This window comes from Dromiciops gliroides, chromosome 3 (assembly GCF_019393635.1).
Source record: "Dromiciops gliroides isolate mDroGli1 chromosome 3, mDroGli1.pri, whole genome shotgun sequence".
In the NCBI taxonomy this organism is placed as follows: domain Eukaryota; kingdom Metazoa; phylum Chordata; class Mammalia; order Microbiotheria; family Microbiotheriidae; genus Dromiciops; species Dromiciops gliroides.
In genome coordinates, this window is record NC_057863.1 from 636,352,633 (window position 1) to 636,369,591 (window position 16,959).

The 16,959-nt window shown below is 42.6% G+C and overlaps 1 protein-coding gene across 1 annotated transcript in view; it reads left to right on the forward strand.

Moving 5' to 3' along the window:
* TTC34 (tetratricopeptide repeat domain 34) overlaps positions 1 to 6,352 on the forward strand; it is a 63,946-nt gene extending 57,594 nt beyond the window's left edge. Inside the window, exon 9 of the mRNA XM_043990653.1 lies at positions 5,583 to 6,352. Coding sequence (XP_043846588.1) covers positions 5,583 to 6,107 — 525 coding nt within the window. The 3' untranslated portion in view covers positions 6,108 to 6,352. The remainder of the gene's footprint in view (positions 1 to 5,582) is intronic.
* The last annotated feature ends 10,607 nt before the right edge of the window (positions 6,353 to 16,959 follow it).

The window sequence follows — 16,959 nt, forward strand, 5'->3', positions numbered from 1 at the left end:
AGACATAGATAGATGGATAGATAGATAGATAGATAGATAGATAGATAGATAGATAGATAGATAGATAGATAGGTAGATAGGTAGGTAGATGATAGATAGAGAGAGGACAGATGTGTGTATGTTAATATATATGTATATATGTATGTTTTTTTATTTTTTGGTTGGGCAATGAGGGTTAAGTGACTTGCCAAAGGTCACACAGCTAGTAAGTGTCAAGTGTCTGAGGCCAGATTTGAACTCTGGTCCTCCTGACTCCAGGGCCGGTGTTTTATCCACTGCGCCACCTAGCTGCCCCTATATATGTATGTTTATATGCACACTATATGGATGTGTGTATATTATATGTATAAATATATGTATATATTTGCAAATAAATATACAAAGCAAGATATATATATATACATATATATGCAAGATAAATAGGAATAATTAACAGAATGAAGGCATTGGAATTAAAAGGGATTGGGGAAGGATTGCTTTCACAGCCCAAATTTCTAACCTATTGGAAAATCTACAAGAAAAACTTAAGCTGCTATTATTGAAAAATTTCCCCTACCCCAGTGGGGAAAAGGAGGGGGGACTTTTATCTCAGCCTCTTAAATATTATAATTTCTTCTTCATCCTTCTGGAGGTTGCCTTCTTTTGAAGTATCTTTGTCTGAGTTCCATTGCAGAGAAGCCGTGATAAGTACCCTATTTTTGTCTAGTTAGGAATGGGTCCTGGGCAATGTCTATCTAGGAAATAAATGGGTTGGGGAGGGAATATCAAGATTGCTAGGGTTATTTATATCTGATAACCTGGGAGGTTGTGTGATTTATTTCTCTTTGTGGGTTCTAGAGTTCTGGGCAGAAGTAATGAATTGTAATTTCCCACTAGTTTATGCTGAATGATTCCAACCTCCTTCAGTTAACCTTCATGCCCCAGAAACTCTTCTAGAACTCCACCACAACCAAAGGGCAGTCCCACTCTGTCAATATGTCCACCTGAATGTTGAAAACTCAACATGTCCAAAATGTAGCTCATTTTATTCCCCCCACACACACCCATCCTGTTCCCAAACATCCCTCTTCCTATCATGGGTACCACCATCCTTCTAGTGACTCAGGTTTGCAACTTCCCTTTCCTTTAACCCATCCCTCATATCCAATCAATTTCAATTCTTGTCATTTCTATTTCTCTTGTATCCCTCCTTCTCTGCTCTCACACAGCCCCCACTCCAACCAATGAATGACCTCATCACCTCTAGTCTGGACAATTGTAATAACCTCCTATTTGGTCTCTCTGCACCCTCTAATTTATTGTGTGCTTCTATCTCCTCAAAAGCCTTCTGAGGGGCAGCTAGGTGGCACAGTGGATAAAGCACTGGCCCTGGAGTCAGGAGGACCTGAATTCAAATCTGGCCTTGATGCATACTAGCTGTGTGACTCTGAGCAAGTCACTTAACCCTCATTTCCCTAAAAAAAAAAAAAAAAAAGATTAGCATAACTATGGGGCCCAAATTCTCTGATCTCCAACCAATGATCTTTCCACTGTATCACACTGCCTCTTATATAATTAAATATGATTGGATTTTTTTCATTTTCAGGGGTAGTGGGTTACTTTATAAATGTGTAGTTTTCGGAAGGCAGCAGAATTTCAAGCAGTCTTCATTTTGTCTAGGATAAAATAAAAATCCCCAAATGTTCAAACAGAGCATGCCCATATTATTTATTTGCTATGTCTACTCCATTCGGATAGCATGCTGGTATAATATTCAAAGGGTCATTGGTCTAAATATAGCCCAGCTGCCTCATTTCTCAGATGAGTAAACTGAGGCCCAATGAAGAGAAGGACTTTCCTAAGGCCACACAGCTTGTAAGAATCAGAGGAAGGAAATGAAGCCACTAGAGCTTGTGTTCTTTCCCCTATAAATGTCCTGTCTCCCATATAGTGTGGGTTTGTGTTTGCTTTCCTTCTTTATTTTACATGTTTACTCGACTCGGAGTTTTATGGATGATAATAATAATTTTTTTCAGCCAGATTTTGAGCAAGGAAAGCTAAGGTGGGTAAAACAGCTTTCCATCCTGCAGGATGATGGGAGGTGCCACATACCCCTTCCCTTCCTCCCTCCCTCCTTCCACCCCCACAGCTCCGAAGACTCATTTGCCCTTGCTGAGAGGGACTAAGCTTTGGTGGAGTTTCACTTGGCAGCTCACACATTCTCTCTGGGTTGAGGCCTGGAGAAAACACAGTCTGCTTGTTAGGAGTAATGAAAAATCCATTAGTGCACCGAGGGTCTGGGCTGTTTTCCTTGCCGACCTTGATGAAATGAGCATTTGGCCTTTGGGAAGTGAGAGCTACCAAGAGAAGAGCATTGGCCAAGAGCCAATAAACTGCCTGGCCTTTTGATTTAATAGGGGGGTTGAAGTGGTCCTCTGCCCCTTCCTCTTCTGAAACCAAGAGGACGGAGCATCATCTTTCCTGCAACCTACTTTCCTCCTCTGCAGGGTACCCCCTCCCCTTGTTCTCTGCTTAAGTTCTGGCTGTCAATTGTGGGAAACAGCACTTTAATGTTTTGGAGCCAATTTCATGTTGCTGAGGCCATAAAAACAAATGAGCCGGCATTAATGCTGTAGGACGATTTTCTAATGGCGAGCTCTTAGATTAATCCAGGCAACAAAGAAGTGTGTTCCCTATTGTAACAGTCACTGATGAGCAGGTATAAAGGGAGGCTGGAGCAGAGCTCTGAATATTTGGGTCTGGGAGGAGGGGGTGTTTCCAGGGGAAGCTCTGGGTCCATGGGGATGGATTTCCCTTGTGGGACCCTGAACTGTTGTTGAGAGGGGAAGAATTCAGCTGTACCTGCAGCAGGACAGCTAGAAGGAAAGTAGCATCTGGACAGTGGTAGTCTTATGCTTATCCATCAATCAAAAAGCATTTGTTAAGGGCCAATAATGGTCTAGGCACTGTGCTAAGCTCTGGAGAGAGAAAAACAAGAACTAATGGGTCCCTGTCCTCAGGGAGGTTACATTCCATGGGGGGAAACAACATAGGATCACGGGGTTCTATGGAGGAATCGCAGAGGCTCCCAACTACCAAATTTTACAGAGAGGGAAACTGAGGCTAATGAATGTAAGATAGCTTGCCCAAGGTCACACATAGTATACATCAGATGTAGGATTTGAATCCAGGTTCTTTAACTCTAGAGCAATGGATGATGTTATACTACTTGTCAGATTTAGCCTTTGTATTCAATGCATTTGCCTGACATTTTTCTTTGTCACAAGAGAAGGATCAGTGGGGAATGATGAGTGGGTAATGATGACGTGACAACAGATACCAATAAAACATCTTAATTTGGTCAGTTATCATTTCCCCCTCATTCCCCATCATCAAATCTTCTCTTCTCCAGGCTAAACAGCCCTTATTCCTTCAATCAATCCTACTCTGGCATGCTCTCTAGTCCAATCATTATCCCGGTTGCCCTCATCCCTCCAGCTTTTTTTAATGTCCTTGCTTAAATATCCATCCAGTCAATGTAATGGCTAATCATGATTCTAGAGAATCAAAGATGAAATATGCTACTTGCTTCTTGCTGGAGAGATGGACTGAAAATGTAGGATGACAGATAGATCTTTGGACATGGCCAATGGAGAAATGTGTTTTTCTTAGCTGCACATGTTTGTTGTAGGGGCCTTATTTTTGCTTTTTTAAAATTTTTATTTATTTATTTTAATGTTTTTTTTTTGTTGGGCAATGAGGGTTAAGTGACTTGCTCGAGGTCACACAGCTAGTAAGTGTCAAGTGTCAGGCTGGATTTGAACTCAAGTCTTCCTGACTCCAGGCCCAGTGCTCTATTCACTATACCACCTAGCTTCTCCCTATTTTCCCTTTTTTTAAAAAAAAATATGCACCATGACCTAAATGAAAATGTAATGGGTAACATTGCTTGCCTTCTCAATAAGTTGGGAAGGAGCTGGAGGGAGAGAGGATTTGAAACTAAATTTTTTAAATTAAAAAAAAATGTTCAGTTGGAGGAAACAAAAGACTGGGACACTTGTTGTTCAGTCATTTTATTTCTGTCCATCTCTTTGTGACTTCATCTATGGTTTCCTTGGCAACAATACTGGAGTGGTTTGCCATGTCTTTCTCCAGCTCATTTTACATATGAGGAAACTGAGGAAAACAGGGTTAAGTGACTTGGACAAGGTCACACGTCTAGTAAGTTTCTGAAGCCAAATTTGAACTCAGGTCTTCCTGACTCCAGGCCTGGTACTCCATCTATTGTGCCACCTATCTGTGATTGAGACAGTCAATAATTATAAAAATACAAGGATGACTTGGAAAATAATTAACTGTCCATCTAAAACTGAGCACAGTACTCTAGATGCAGTTAGACCAGAGCACAGAACTATCACCATCTTCTTCATGGACACCATGCTTCTCTTATAATATAAGCTGGAAGCCTTCTTGGCTGTCATACATATTGGTTATGCCTGTTATATTGACCAAAACCCCTAATATCTTTCCTATGATGCTATGACCCTTCAAACCCACATCCCAAGCTCAATTCATCTCAATAGAACATGCACCTGAATGGAATTGTACATCTTCTTATCCAGCCTCCAAAACATGGACCAAGGCATCTAAACCAAAGTTAACTTCTCCATCAGGGAGCATAGAAGGAAAGGTAATGGGGAGCCAGGCTGGAAGAGGAGACTCTGGAGATAGAGGACCTGGACTCAGATCATCCTGTGGGTGCTAACTCCCTGTGTGACTTTGTACAAGCCCCTTGACCTCTAAGGTCCTCTATGGTTTATAGATTAAAAGATGGAAGGGCCCTTAGACATCATCTGGTTCACTTTGCTCAAAAGTTCTATTAATTTCCTTAACCAATTCAACTGAATCAGTGCTTGTACTGGATGGACACTCCGAAGGATGGGGGAAATGAATAAAAGATCAACACCAAGAAAAGAATATTGTGTTCAGTTTTAGCAGGGGCAGTTAGGGGGAGCCATAGTGTATAGAGCACCAGTTCTGGAGTTAGGAAGACTCATCTTCCTCAGTTCAAATCTGGCCTCAGACACTTATTAGCTGTGTGACCCTGAGCAAGTCACTTAACCTTGTTGGCCTCAGTTTCCTCATCTGTAAAATGAGCCAGAGGAGGAAATGGGAAAACCATTCCAGTATCTCTGCCAGGAAAACCCCAAATGGGGTCACAAAGAATTGGACATGACTGAAACAAATGAACAACTGAGAGACAAGAACTTGAAGTAGTTAAGGGAGGAAGGGGGAGGAAGAGTTGCAAAGAAGGAAAATTAGGCTTGAAGTCAGGAAAAACTTTCTGAAAAATGGAATTATCTAAAACTGGAATAAGCCATGGAGTTAGTGAGATTCCCATCACTAGAAGTAGTTAAACAAAGGCTGAACTTCACTCATATTTGTTGGATGTGAATTAGAGAGGATTCTACTCTAGCACCATGTCAGACTAGTTGGCCTTGGAGGTCCTGTTCAACTCATTGTCCACAATTCTTCAAGGTCCTTTTGGTTGCTAAGTAAGAGTAAGATAATCTATGTGTGTTCCTGTCTCCATCACTGTCCAGGCAGCAGCTGAAGAAGGAGATAACCTAGAGAAGGATGAGTGCCCAGAGAAGGCCCTCGGCTATTATACCCTGGCTGCCCTGGCCAGCAATGGGAACCCCAGGTACCTCCGGCTAAGGGCATCGTGCCTGTCCCACCTGCAGGACTTCAGCCAGGCCCTCAGAGACTTGGACAAAGTGATCCAAAAGCACACAGCCAGTGACCTCCAGACACGGGTGGAAGATTTTTGCTCTAGAGGCCGCCTGTTTTTGGGTCTCTCAGATGAGGCCAGTGCTGTAGAAGAGTTCATCCGAGCCTTCCAGCTCTCTCCATCCCTGGCCCTGAGCAGTGTTTCTGCTCAGCCAGGACCCAAAGCGCTGGCTCAGATGTTTCACCTGGCAGGTCAGCACTGCTTGGAGGAACAGCGCTATGAGGATTCATGGAAGGTGGTGGAGTATGGCCTCCTCCTAGATGAAAATAGCAGTGACTTGAAGAAGCTTCGGGGGAGGATCAAGAGAGAAGCCTCATCAGGCTGCACTATTCATTGACCTGCAGGACAACAGGGGCCTTTAAAAGCCAGCCCATCAAAAAGGACCTGTTTGTACAAAATATTGATAGCAGCTCTTTTTGTGGTGGCTAAGAAGTGGAAATCAAAGAGATACCCACCTATAGGGGAATGGCTAAGTAAGTTGTGGCATATGCTTGTGATGAAATTTTATTGTGCTATAAGAAATGACAAGTAGGATGATTTCAGAAAAACCTGGAAAGACTTACATGAACTGATGCAAAGTAAAGTGAGAAGAACCAGAACACCATACACAGTAACAGTAATATTGTAACAATGAAGAACTGTGAATGACTTATCTAGTCTCAGTGGTACAATGATCCAAGACAGTCCCCAAAGCCTTAATCTTTAGATGAAGCATATTATCCACCTCAAGATAAGGAATTGTGGTTGTTTGAATACATGCTATTTTTCACTTTCTCTTTCATTTTTTCTTTTATTTGAGTCTTCTTGTATAAGATGACTAGTATAGAAATGTTTTCCTTAATTGCACATGTATAACCTATGTCTAATCTTTACTGTCTCAGGGAGGGGGGAAGGGATAGAATTTGGAACTCAAAACTTTAAATAAAAACGTTAAAAATTGGTTGGGGCGGGGGGGGGGGGAGGGGAAGCCAACCCATCCATCTTCCCCTGGAAAGCATCCATCCTCCTTTGTTTATGGAGGCCAGGGGAAGGTAGTCCTTTAACTTGAGACTTAATCATAGTGGTTGTACATTTTTTTTTCTCTTATCTTCCTAACATACTGTCAATTCCTTAGACAAGGAAATTGAGATGTCTGGAATTAGCCTAAATAATAAAATAAAAGCTACCATTTACATAGCACTTTAAGGCTTGTGATACACTTTCCATTTTCAGATGTCATCTCATTTAATTATTGCAATAACCCTGTGAAATGGATGCTTTCATGATCCTCATTTTTCAGATGAGGAAACTAGGCTGAGAAAGGTTAAATGGTTTGTCCAGGGTTAGTCACATGGCTGGTAAGTGTCTGAGACAGGATTCAAATTCACTAATGCATAGGTGGGCTGCACAATTCATTTTTTTGTGTGTATGGAGCAATGAGGGTTAAGTGATTTACTCAGGGTCACACAGCTAATAAGTGTCAAGTGTCTGAGGCCAGATTTGAACTCAAGGACCTCCTGAATCCAGGGCCGGTGCTTTAGCCACTGTGCCACCTGGCTGCCCCTTGCACAATCCAATTTAAACATGAGAAATCTCTATGAGCTGGAGGAGATTTTTGAGTCAGAAAACTGGATGAAAATTTCAGCTCTGTTACTTACTGCTGTATGACCTTGGCCAAGTCCATTAATCTTCCTAGGTTTTCATCTTCTCAACTGTAAAATGAAGGCATTAAACTAGATCATCTCTGATGTATCTCCCACCTCTAATCCTCTGATCACATAAGCAACCCTTCATTGATGTTGCCAGTCTCATAATGGATTCCATGGCCAATCCCACCACACTTCACCCATGATCAGCATTTTAAACAATTTTCTTGCATCAACAGAACATAAGGGAAGAATACTTAATGGCAGGAGCTGTACAAAACTGGAACAGGCTAGCCCCTCCTCACTAGAATGGTGAAGCAGAAGACTGGATGACCTCTTGTCAGGGATGTGGTAGAGATTCTTGTGTAGGTGGGGGTTGAAGCTGAAATCCCTTGTAATTCTGAGATGCTGTGCTCATTGCACTCTTTCAGTGATCCTTAGGGGTTCAGAAAGCACCTGGTTGCCTATTTATGACTGATATTTTAACCAAAGCTCAGATGTGGCCTTTATCATCTCTCCTCCCTCACTGAATTTCACAGCTTGAAGGAACCTCACGACCAACTAGTTCAGACTATATTCTGAATAAGACTCCTCTCTACAGCATGGGTTCTATAGCTAGGAACTATTGACCTCCCAGCCCCTCCCCACCAAAAAAAGGTCTGTGGATAGATTTTAGGAGGTCTGTGAACTTAAATGGAAAAAATTACATCTTTATTTTCATGAATCTCTGATTGAAATTTAGATCTCCATTTATTTAAAAACATGATGCTGAAAAAGACGTGCATAAGCTTCTCCAAACTGCCAAATGGCTTGCTGACACAAAAAGGCTAAAAACTCCTTATCTACTTTATCCCCAGTAAATGTGTCTAATAAATGCCCAATAAATCTCTATCCAGCCTTTGTTTGAACACCTCGAGTGAGGCGGAGCTGACCCCCTCTCAAAGCAGTCCATACCTCTTTAGACAAGCTCCCATAATTAGATTTTCCTTTGTATCAAGACTAAATTTTCCTCCCCCAACTGCTCTCCAAGGTATGAAAATGCCTGACAGGTCCTTGGTTTGCAGGGAAGAAGAGGTGGTGTGATTAGATTGTGAAACTCCATTACGAACTCATAACAAAATTTTAGGGTGAAAATGACTGCATTTAGTTTCTCATTTCATTTCCTCCCTTTCCAGACAGCCTGGATGCCTGAACTGTTTAGTATGGAGAAGAGGCGTCTCTGGTGGGAGGCTTGTGAGCTGCCTTAAAGTATCTGATGTGCTGTCAAGGAGCAAAGGAAATAAATTTCTTTAGGTGGCCCCAGGGGATATAACTAAGGCCAGTGAGAAATGGGGAAGAGGTTGGGAGGGTTCACAAAGACACAGGTTTGGGCTCAATAAGAGGAAAGAGTTTCTACTAATTATCACCTTCTACAACTGGGATGGGCTATTTCCCTTTAGGTAGGAAAAAAATACTTGGATAGCACCAAGTAGGTAGTTTTTATTAAAGTTGTTGCTTCTTTTTACCAGTTTTGTAATTTCATTAGCCTAGGGAAGTCCTGTTAAGGAAACTCCCTCCATCAATACAAGTTGGCACCTTCTGGACAACTTACTATCTTATAAAATGACCTCACCTAAGATTTGTTACAAGGGAGATTTGAAGCAGTCTTCCAGATTCCAAAGCCAGCCTTCACTCCACTACTTCAAGGTCACCTTTCTCTAGATAGTGACGCAGTCGGACACACTGCACCTTGACTCTAACATTGTGATGTTAATTTGGTCCTTTTTGAGATCAAAGGACAACCAATCAATCAACCAACCAACAATCTCCTAGGTGGAGCACCTATCAATTCAAGTTGTCTTGGTGTGGTCTGGCTTATCATGCACTTGATTCTCAGAGAGGACTAGAATGAGAAGATGAGTTTGTGAGAGAGGTAGAGAATATTTTTTTTTAAGTGAGGCAATTGGGGTTAAGTGACTTGCCCAGGGTCACACAGCTAGTAAGTATTAAGTGTCTGAGGCCGGATTTGAACTCAGGTACTCCTGAATCCAGGGCCTGTGCTTTATCCACTGCACCACCTAGCCGCCCTGAGAAAATTCTAACAGAAGGAAACACACTGGGGTGGAGGCGGGGGGGGGGGGGGGAGGAGGCTAGGTGGCACAGCGGATAGAGTACTGGCCCTGGATTCAGGAGGACCTGAGTTTAAATCTGGCCTCAGACACTTGACACTTACTAGCTGTGTGACCCTGGGCAAGTCACTTAAGCCTCATTGCCCTGAAAAAAAAAGGAAACACACACACACACACCTGAAGTGGAGGCAGAGTATGGGGATAAGCTGAATAAAGACATTTCATAGCTTTTTCCTAAGGTGAGTTATTATCCTAAACACCTCAAGCCATTGCCATGTTACATAGAACCCCTAGCACCCCATCCCTGGGGTGCCTTGAAGAGGGACCAGTTATAACAGGGTTTGCTCTCTTCTGATATCTCTACCATTCATGACATTTCTGTTCTACAGGCCAGGGCTGGCCCCTGCTTATCCTTCAGGCATCCTCTGGATACTCTTAGGAGGCCCACACCTCAAGGGTATCTGCCTCTACTTCAACCCCTTCCACTGTAGGGACCTAAGATCTGGGTCTGGGAGTGGAGCATGACAGAAAGGCATAACTCCAGGAGAGTGCTAGATTGATTAAGTAACCTTGATTAGATAATCTAACAGTTACCTTCCCAGCATGCCCCGTGCTCCATGAAATCCAGTCTTCCTTCTCCTGGTGGAGGCCAGGATGAGCAGCCCAAAACAATAACTGAAGATACCCCTGGGGCCCAGGCAAATGTCAGAGCTGAAGTGACTGGCCAGCTCCTTAGTGGACACCAAGCCTGACCATCTTAAAGTATTTGAAGGACTGTCCCACTGAGGAAAAGACATCCATGGTGTTCTGCTTGGCTCCAGAAATGGGGAAGGCAGATTTAGATTCGATGTAAGGAAGAGCTTCCTAATAACTGAGCCATGAAAAGGTGAACGAGCTGTTTCAGAGGGTGATAGAAGGTTTTCTCTTCACCAGAGAGAGGTCTTTAAACGGAGGCTGAATGACCATTTCTTGAGTTTGTGGTAGAGGACAGCTAGCTGATATCGTGGACAGAGTAATGAACCAAGAATCATGTAAGACCTGAATTCAAATGCCCTCAGATATATACATTAGCTGTATGTACAACCCTGGGCATGTCACTGAACCTCTCTCAGCCTCAGTTCCTTCTTCTATAAAATGGGGTTAATTTTAGTACTTACACCCCCTCCCCAGTGGAGAATCAAATGAGATAACACATGTTAAGTCTTTGAAACCTTTAAATACTGAATAAGTTATGGTTATTATCATTATTAGAGGGGATTCCTGCTAAAGTATGGGGCAGACTAGCTGACACTGAGTAAGGCAGGAGAAGTCAGAGATAAGTCTGTCCTCTCTTGTGAGTTTTTGCAGTCACAATTGACTTTATCATTTTGCTAGAGCATCTAGTTCCAAGAGAACATGACTTAGTAGCCCAGTTAGAGCTCAAAGTGGGGAATGCCTTTTTCTAACTTGATCTGGTGTTCCCCAGTACAGGATTGATTCAACCCAACTCCATCAGAAGAAAGAGAGTGGAGGCGGGGGGGGGGGGGAGGGCAGCTAGGTGGTGCAGTGGATAAAGCACCAGCCCTGGATTCAGGAGTACCTGAGTTCAAATCTGGCCTCAGACACTTGACACTTACTAGCTGTGTGACCCTATGCAAGTCACTTAACCCCCATTGCCCTGCAAAAAACAACAACCAAAAAACCCCAAACAACCCCCCCAAAAAAGAAGGAAAAGAGTGGGGGGATGGGGAGATAGGGCAAAAGTTATTTTTATATTCGAAGGGAAGAAAAAGGAGAACATGAAATAATGTAAATGTAGAACCTTAAGATTCCAAAATCAATCATAAATATAGCTTCCCCTGTGCAATACTTGGAGAAGGGGTCATCTAACATCTGTTGGGATATTCTGAGGGTAACAAGTGGGAGAGAGAGAGAGAGAGAGAGAGAGAGAGAGAGAGAGAGAGAGAGAGAGAGAGAGAGAGAGAGAGAGAAGAGAAAGGGAGAAAAGGAGGGAGGGATAGGAGAGGAGAGAGAGAAATGAGACACAGAGACAGACAGAGAGAAACAGAGACAGAAAGACAGAAAGAGAGATAGAGAGACAGAGAAAGGCAGGGAGATTTCTAAGCATCCTCCTTGGTTTATAGTAAAAACCTTTCCAAAGGAAAGCTTTGCTAGAGATCTCTGAACAGCTAATATCTATTTGCTTTCCTTCCCCAACCTAGTTGTTAACACAGCTAGAAGCCTCTCAACAGCCTCAGGCACCAGCTTATCTCCCCTGGTGGAGAGAGAAAAGGAACATTCCTACCAATTTTGAGCTGAATTTTCTTTTTCTCTTTTTTTTTTTTTGGGGGGGGGAAGAGGATGACCTAGAATTTCTAGAATCACAGATACAGAACTGGAAGGGATCTGATGTCATCTAGTCCAAGTCCCTCATTTTCCAGAGAAGGAAAACAGCCCCACAGAGGCAAGTGACTTGTCCAAAATCACATATATAGTGTGTCAGAGGGTAGGATTTGAATCCAGGTCCTCTGCCTCCCAAATTAGAAGACTATCCACTGTGCTATTTAGGGGGGAGCACTTTGAAGATGAGGATCAGTCTGAGTATTTTTACAGAGTGAGGAGAATCTCTCTGACCTTGGAGTCAGGAGGACAAATTCAAATCCAGCATCTGCTACTTACTAGCTTCATAACCCTGGACAAGTCGCTTTTTGTATCTGAGCCTCAATATCTTATGTGGAAAATGGGGATGATATTTACAAGGTTTCTTAACCTTTTCTCTGTACTGGATCCTTCTGCCAGTCTAGGGAAGCCCATGAATCTCTTCCAAGAAAAATGTTGTAAATGCATAAAATAAGAGGGGAAAGAAGAGAAAGGAGAGGAGAGAAGGCAGAGAAAGAGAGAAAAAAGGAGAGCACACTATCAGTGTCTTCAAATGTTTGAAGGGCTGCTATGGAGATTAGAGTTTAACCCTGCTTAGCACTCAAGGTAGACCTGGGACCAATGGAGAAAGTTTCAAGGAGGAAGATTTCAGCTCAGTATAAGGAAGAGATGTCTACCAATTAACAACATTCACCCAATGACAGAGCAGGCTTCCCTTGTGAGATAATGAGCTCCCAGTCTCTGATGGCATTCCAGACCAGGTTGAATGATTCACCCTTCCCCAATCAGGGAAGGCCACAAAAGATAAAGGTTGGATCAGATGTCTTCTGAGGTCTGTCTTTCCCAGTTCCAAGTCTAAGTGATTTGCCCACTAAGAATTCAGTCCAATAGCAATCCAGGTGTTGAGGGAATCCATTTGCCACTAGCTACTAATGGAAACAACAGTGATGAGGATGAGGATGGTGGTGTTATTGATGGTGATAATGGTGATGATGATCAGTGGCATTCATATAGTGCTTTAAAGTTTGCAAAGCACTACAAATTTTTCATGTGATCCTCACAACAATGCTGGGAGGGAGGTGCTATTATTATCCCCATTTTAGAGACAGGCAGGAAGAAAAACAAACAAGTGATGTGTCCAGGATCACAGAGCTGACAAGTGCCTGAAACAAGATCTGAGCTCACATCTTTCTATCTCAGAGGGGGTATGGTAGATAGAACATGGGACCTACTGGGTTTATGACCCTGGGTAAGTCCCTGAACCTCGGTTTGCCTCAGTTTCCTCATCTGCAAAATGGAGATAATAATAGCACCTACCTCACAGGGTTGTCATGAAGATCAAATGAAATAATCATTGTAAAGTACTTAGCACAGTGCCTAGCATGTAGTAGATATCATATAAATGTTATAACTAATTGTTGTTGTTGTTGTTGTTGCTGCTGCTGTTGATTCCTGATTCCAGGCCCAGAGCTCTATCCATGGTACCACCTAGTTGATGTTTTTATAATGCTTCATATACTGCAGTCCACATGGTCCTTAAAGCAACCTGATGATGTAAGTAATAGTTACATCTATTATATAGATGGTACTTAAAATGCCATTGATATATGTAAGTTCATTCAATCCAACTCTCTTCATTTGAAAGATAAGGAAAGAAGGGTTCAACGACATGTCTTTGATCACACAGTGAGTGTTAGAGATGAGATCCAAACTCAAGTCTTCCTATGCTATGCCCCCACCCTGAGAGCAGAGAATCATAGGACTTAAGAGCAGCAATGGCCTTTAGAGAACATTTAGCTCAGCCAATCATTTGCCTGAAGAGGAGATGTTTTCTAGGGCCAGGGGGAGGCCATGACATGCCAGCGAGGAACAAAGCCAGGCTCTGGCTTCTGCTCCTCCTACTCCAAACTCACGGTTTCCTCTGTGCCATGGGATTCTGAAATGGAAGTGGAATGTGAGTAGTAACAATGACATCCCTTGGGGCTGCAGCCTGCTGGGTTCTACATCTAAGCCTCCTTCTTAACCCCCTTCTCCCTGATTACAAACCTTAAGAGATGTTTTAAAGAACCCCTGTGAAGTATCATTTGGATTGGACCTTCAGCTTGCTCCTCCTCAAGGATCAGGGGCACCTCTTGGAAGTCCTGAAAGTTGGTCTACAAGACCTTCTCTCTTCCTTTGAACATCTTCCCACCCCAGTCAACTGGGCCTGTTCTGTTGCCCATCCTGTAAGGTATCTGCCTAATTCTCCCTATGTGGTTAGTGACATACTAAGAAAAAGAAGATGGGGTAAACATTTGAAAAGAAAAATTGGGAGAAGGCAATGATTGATCCAAATAGATGATTTCCTAATGGTGCATTTTAAGACATAGTGTCATGGGATCCTAGAGGTTGAGTTGGAAAGGACTTCAGTGGTTGCCTGGTCAACCATGTCATTTTACATATGAGGGACAGGCTGAGTGTGTTGACACATCGGGATATGACTCTACAGAGAAGTAAAGTGTGGTTTGGCTCTCTGGGACTTCCCCATGCACCACACTTGCTCTTTGAGGCTTCATAGGTGGGATTTTTTAAAACATTAAAATAAGCTGAATCATAGTGTATCTGTTGGGAAAATAAGGCGAGCTCTTGAGTGAAGGAGGAGAAAGAGGTGGCCCTGCACATACACTCCACTTCTGACTGTGATCCCTACATTAATTTCAGTTTTGAAGTGGACAACTGGGAGACTTGGGAAAGAAATATCAGAATTCCCCAGTGTTCCCTCTTTATCCATCCCTTCCCACCTGGCCATTCTTCCTCAATCACTAGATAGAATCTGCCAACTCTGGACATATAATGAGGTCACAGTGTCACAATGACCCACCACCACAATGGCACACTTCTAGACCCAGCCATTGCTAAGACCAGGGAAGGGGCCATCTCTGCTCTTGGATCCTGGAACACTCTGCATGGGCATTGCTTTTGTTTGCCAGTCTGAAAAGCCTAGTCTCTCCCACTCTATGCCCCCAAATTACACATACCCATTTGTCTCCTTCCCCACTTCTTTCTTGAGCCATGAGGAAGAGTTGCCCCAGAGAATGGACCGATGTCAAGTCTTACCAAGGCTCCATCTCAAGAAACTATGACTTTGCACAGTGACCTTGGTGTAGGCAGTATTGTCCCTTTAAGAAACTAAAAGATAATGCTGTGGAAATTTTAGTCCATGGGGACTTTTATCCTAACCCTGGATCCTCTTGCAACTTATAGAGGCAGAATGGAAAGAGATCTCAATTCAGAAGACCTGGGTTCAAATCTAACCTCTGATATTGCCTTGTGATCGTGGGAAAGTCACTTAACTCCATGAGCCTCAGTTTCCTCATTTGTAAAATGATTGTGTTGATCCCTGCCATCTCTATGTCTATGATCCTTTAACCTAGCCACTGGGTTCAAATCAAATGCATACATGTGTCAACTTGGCAAACCACTCAGCCTCAGTTTCTCCATCTACAAAATGATGTGATTAGACTAGATTGCATCTACATTTTCTTCTATCTCTACTTCTATGATACTATAATTCTTCATGACTGGAGGAACCATCTAAAGTATCTTTCTATGCCTGGTATTTTAAGAGTACCATATTACTACAGTGTTGACAACAATGTTGGAGAAAACTGAGGTTTGAACCATTCCTTGATGGTAGGAAATGGAGTTATGCTAGATGTTATAGGAGTCCAGCTAGGGCAGGTCTCTTCTGAGGTCTATCTTCTGACCCCAACTCCCATCTAATTTGTCTGAGAGAAGCGACTTCTTGAAGATAAACTTGGTCAAATATTAAATCTACCACTGGTTATCCTGAAAACAGTATGGAAATGACAGGAAGGAACCCACAAACTTAGATGCTGCCACAATTCTTAGGGTGGTTTAAAGACTAGATTCTTGACCTCTTATGAGAGTCAGTTCTTAATCTTCTGGTTTTCACTTGCTTACAAATAACCACCCAAAAAGTTAAAGGAAGGAAAGAAAGAAAGCATCGTTTAGGGAAAAGAGATACAGGGTCAGGGACAAAGTCCTCATTTAGACCGTTCCAGTGAGATAGCTTTTCTTTAACATGCTGGAAAGAAGGAATGGTATAGTTTGCATCTGTTGGAAAAAATAAGAGGTGCAGTAGCCTATTGTATAAGGCTTTAGATATTATTTAGTTCAACTACCTCATTTTGCTGGTAAGGAAACTTAGACATAGAGAAATGAAATGACTTCGCTCCATCTTTATTTTTAGATGATGATGAACACCTACTAGAATCAATTCCAGACTAGGATAATTGTACTTTCTGACCTAAGAAGTCTTACATCCTGTCCATTAAATCTTTAACTTGCTGGAAAAAAATCACAGGGAAATATGAAAGCCCTTGGGGGAACGTCTTGGGGGAGCTCTAGAAGTTCTTCCCCTTTAAGGCACAGAATGTGAAATCTTGTACCTATCTCCGGGACCGTGGAAGGTGAATCATGAATGCTTCCTTAAGCACTATAATTTCTTCTTATCCCCCCAAAGCAAAGACATGGGGCTTTATGGAACTAAGAAATCCTAGGTTTGAACGGGTCTTGAGGCCACTAGCCATACCTGAATAAGAATCACCACTACCGTGGCCCAGCTGAGTGGCCGCCCAGTGTTTGCTTGAATACCTCTAGTGACCGAAATCCCATTACTTCCTGAAGTGGGCCTTTCCACTATTTGGGAAGCCCAATAAGTTGGTAAGAAGTTGTCTATATATTGAGCCAAAATCTGCCTCTCTGAAACTTCCAGACTCTGCCCTCAAGGGGCCAACAATACACTGTAGCAGTTCACAAAGAGGGCATTCCCTACATACAAGCTGCATTCCCAAAATTAAGTGTCATTGCAAAGGAAATGTGCATATATAGGTATAGGTCTGTGTTTATATATATAATATATATGTGTGTGTGTGTGTGTAAATGTATATATGTTTGTACATATATGTATTGTGCATATGTATATGTGTGTACATATGCATACAAATCTAAATATATGCATATATTAAATAAGCAAACACCAAGCATCCAGTATAATATATGTGGGGGTGGGGGGATGGGAGGTGGGTGGAGAGAG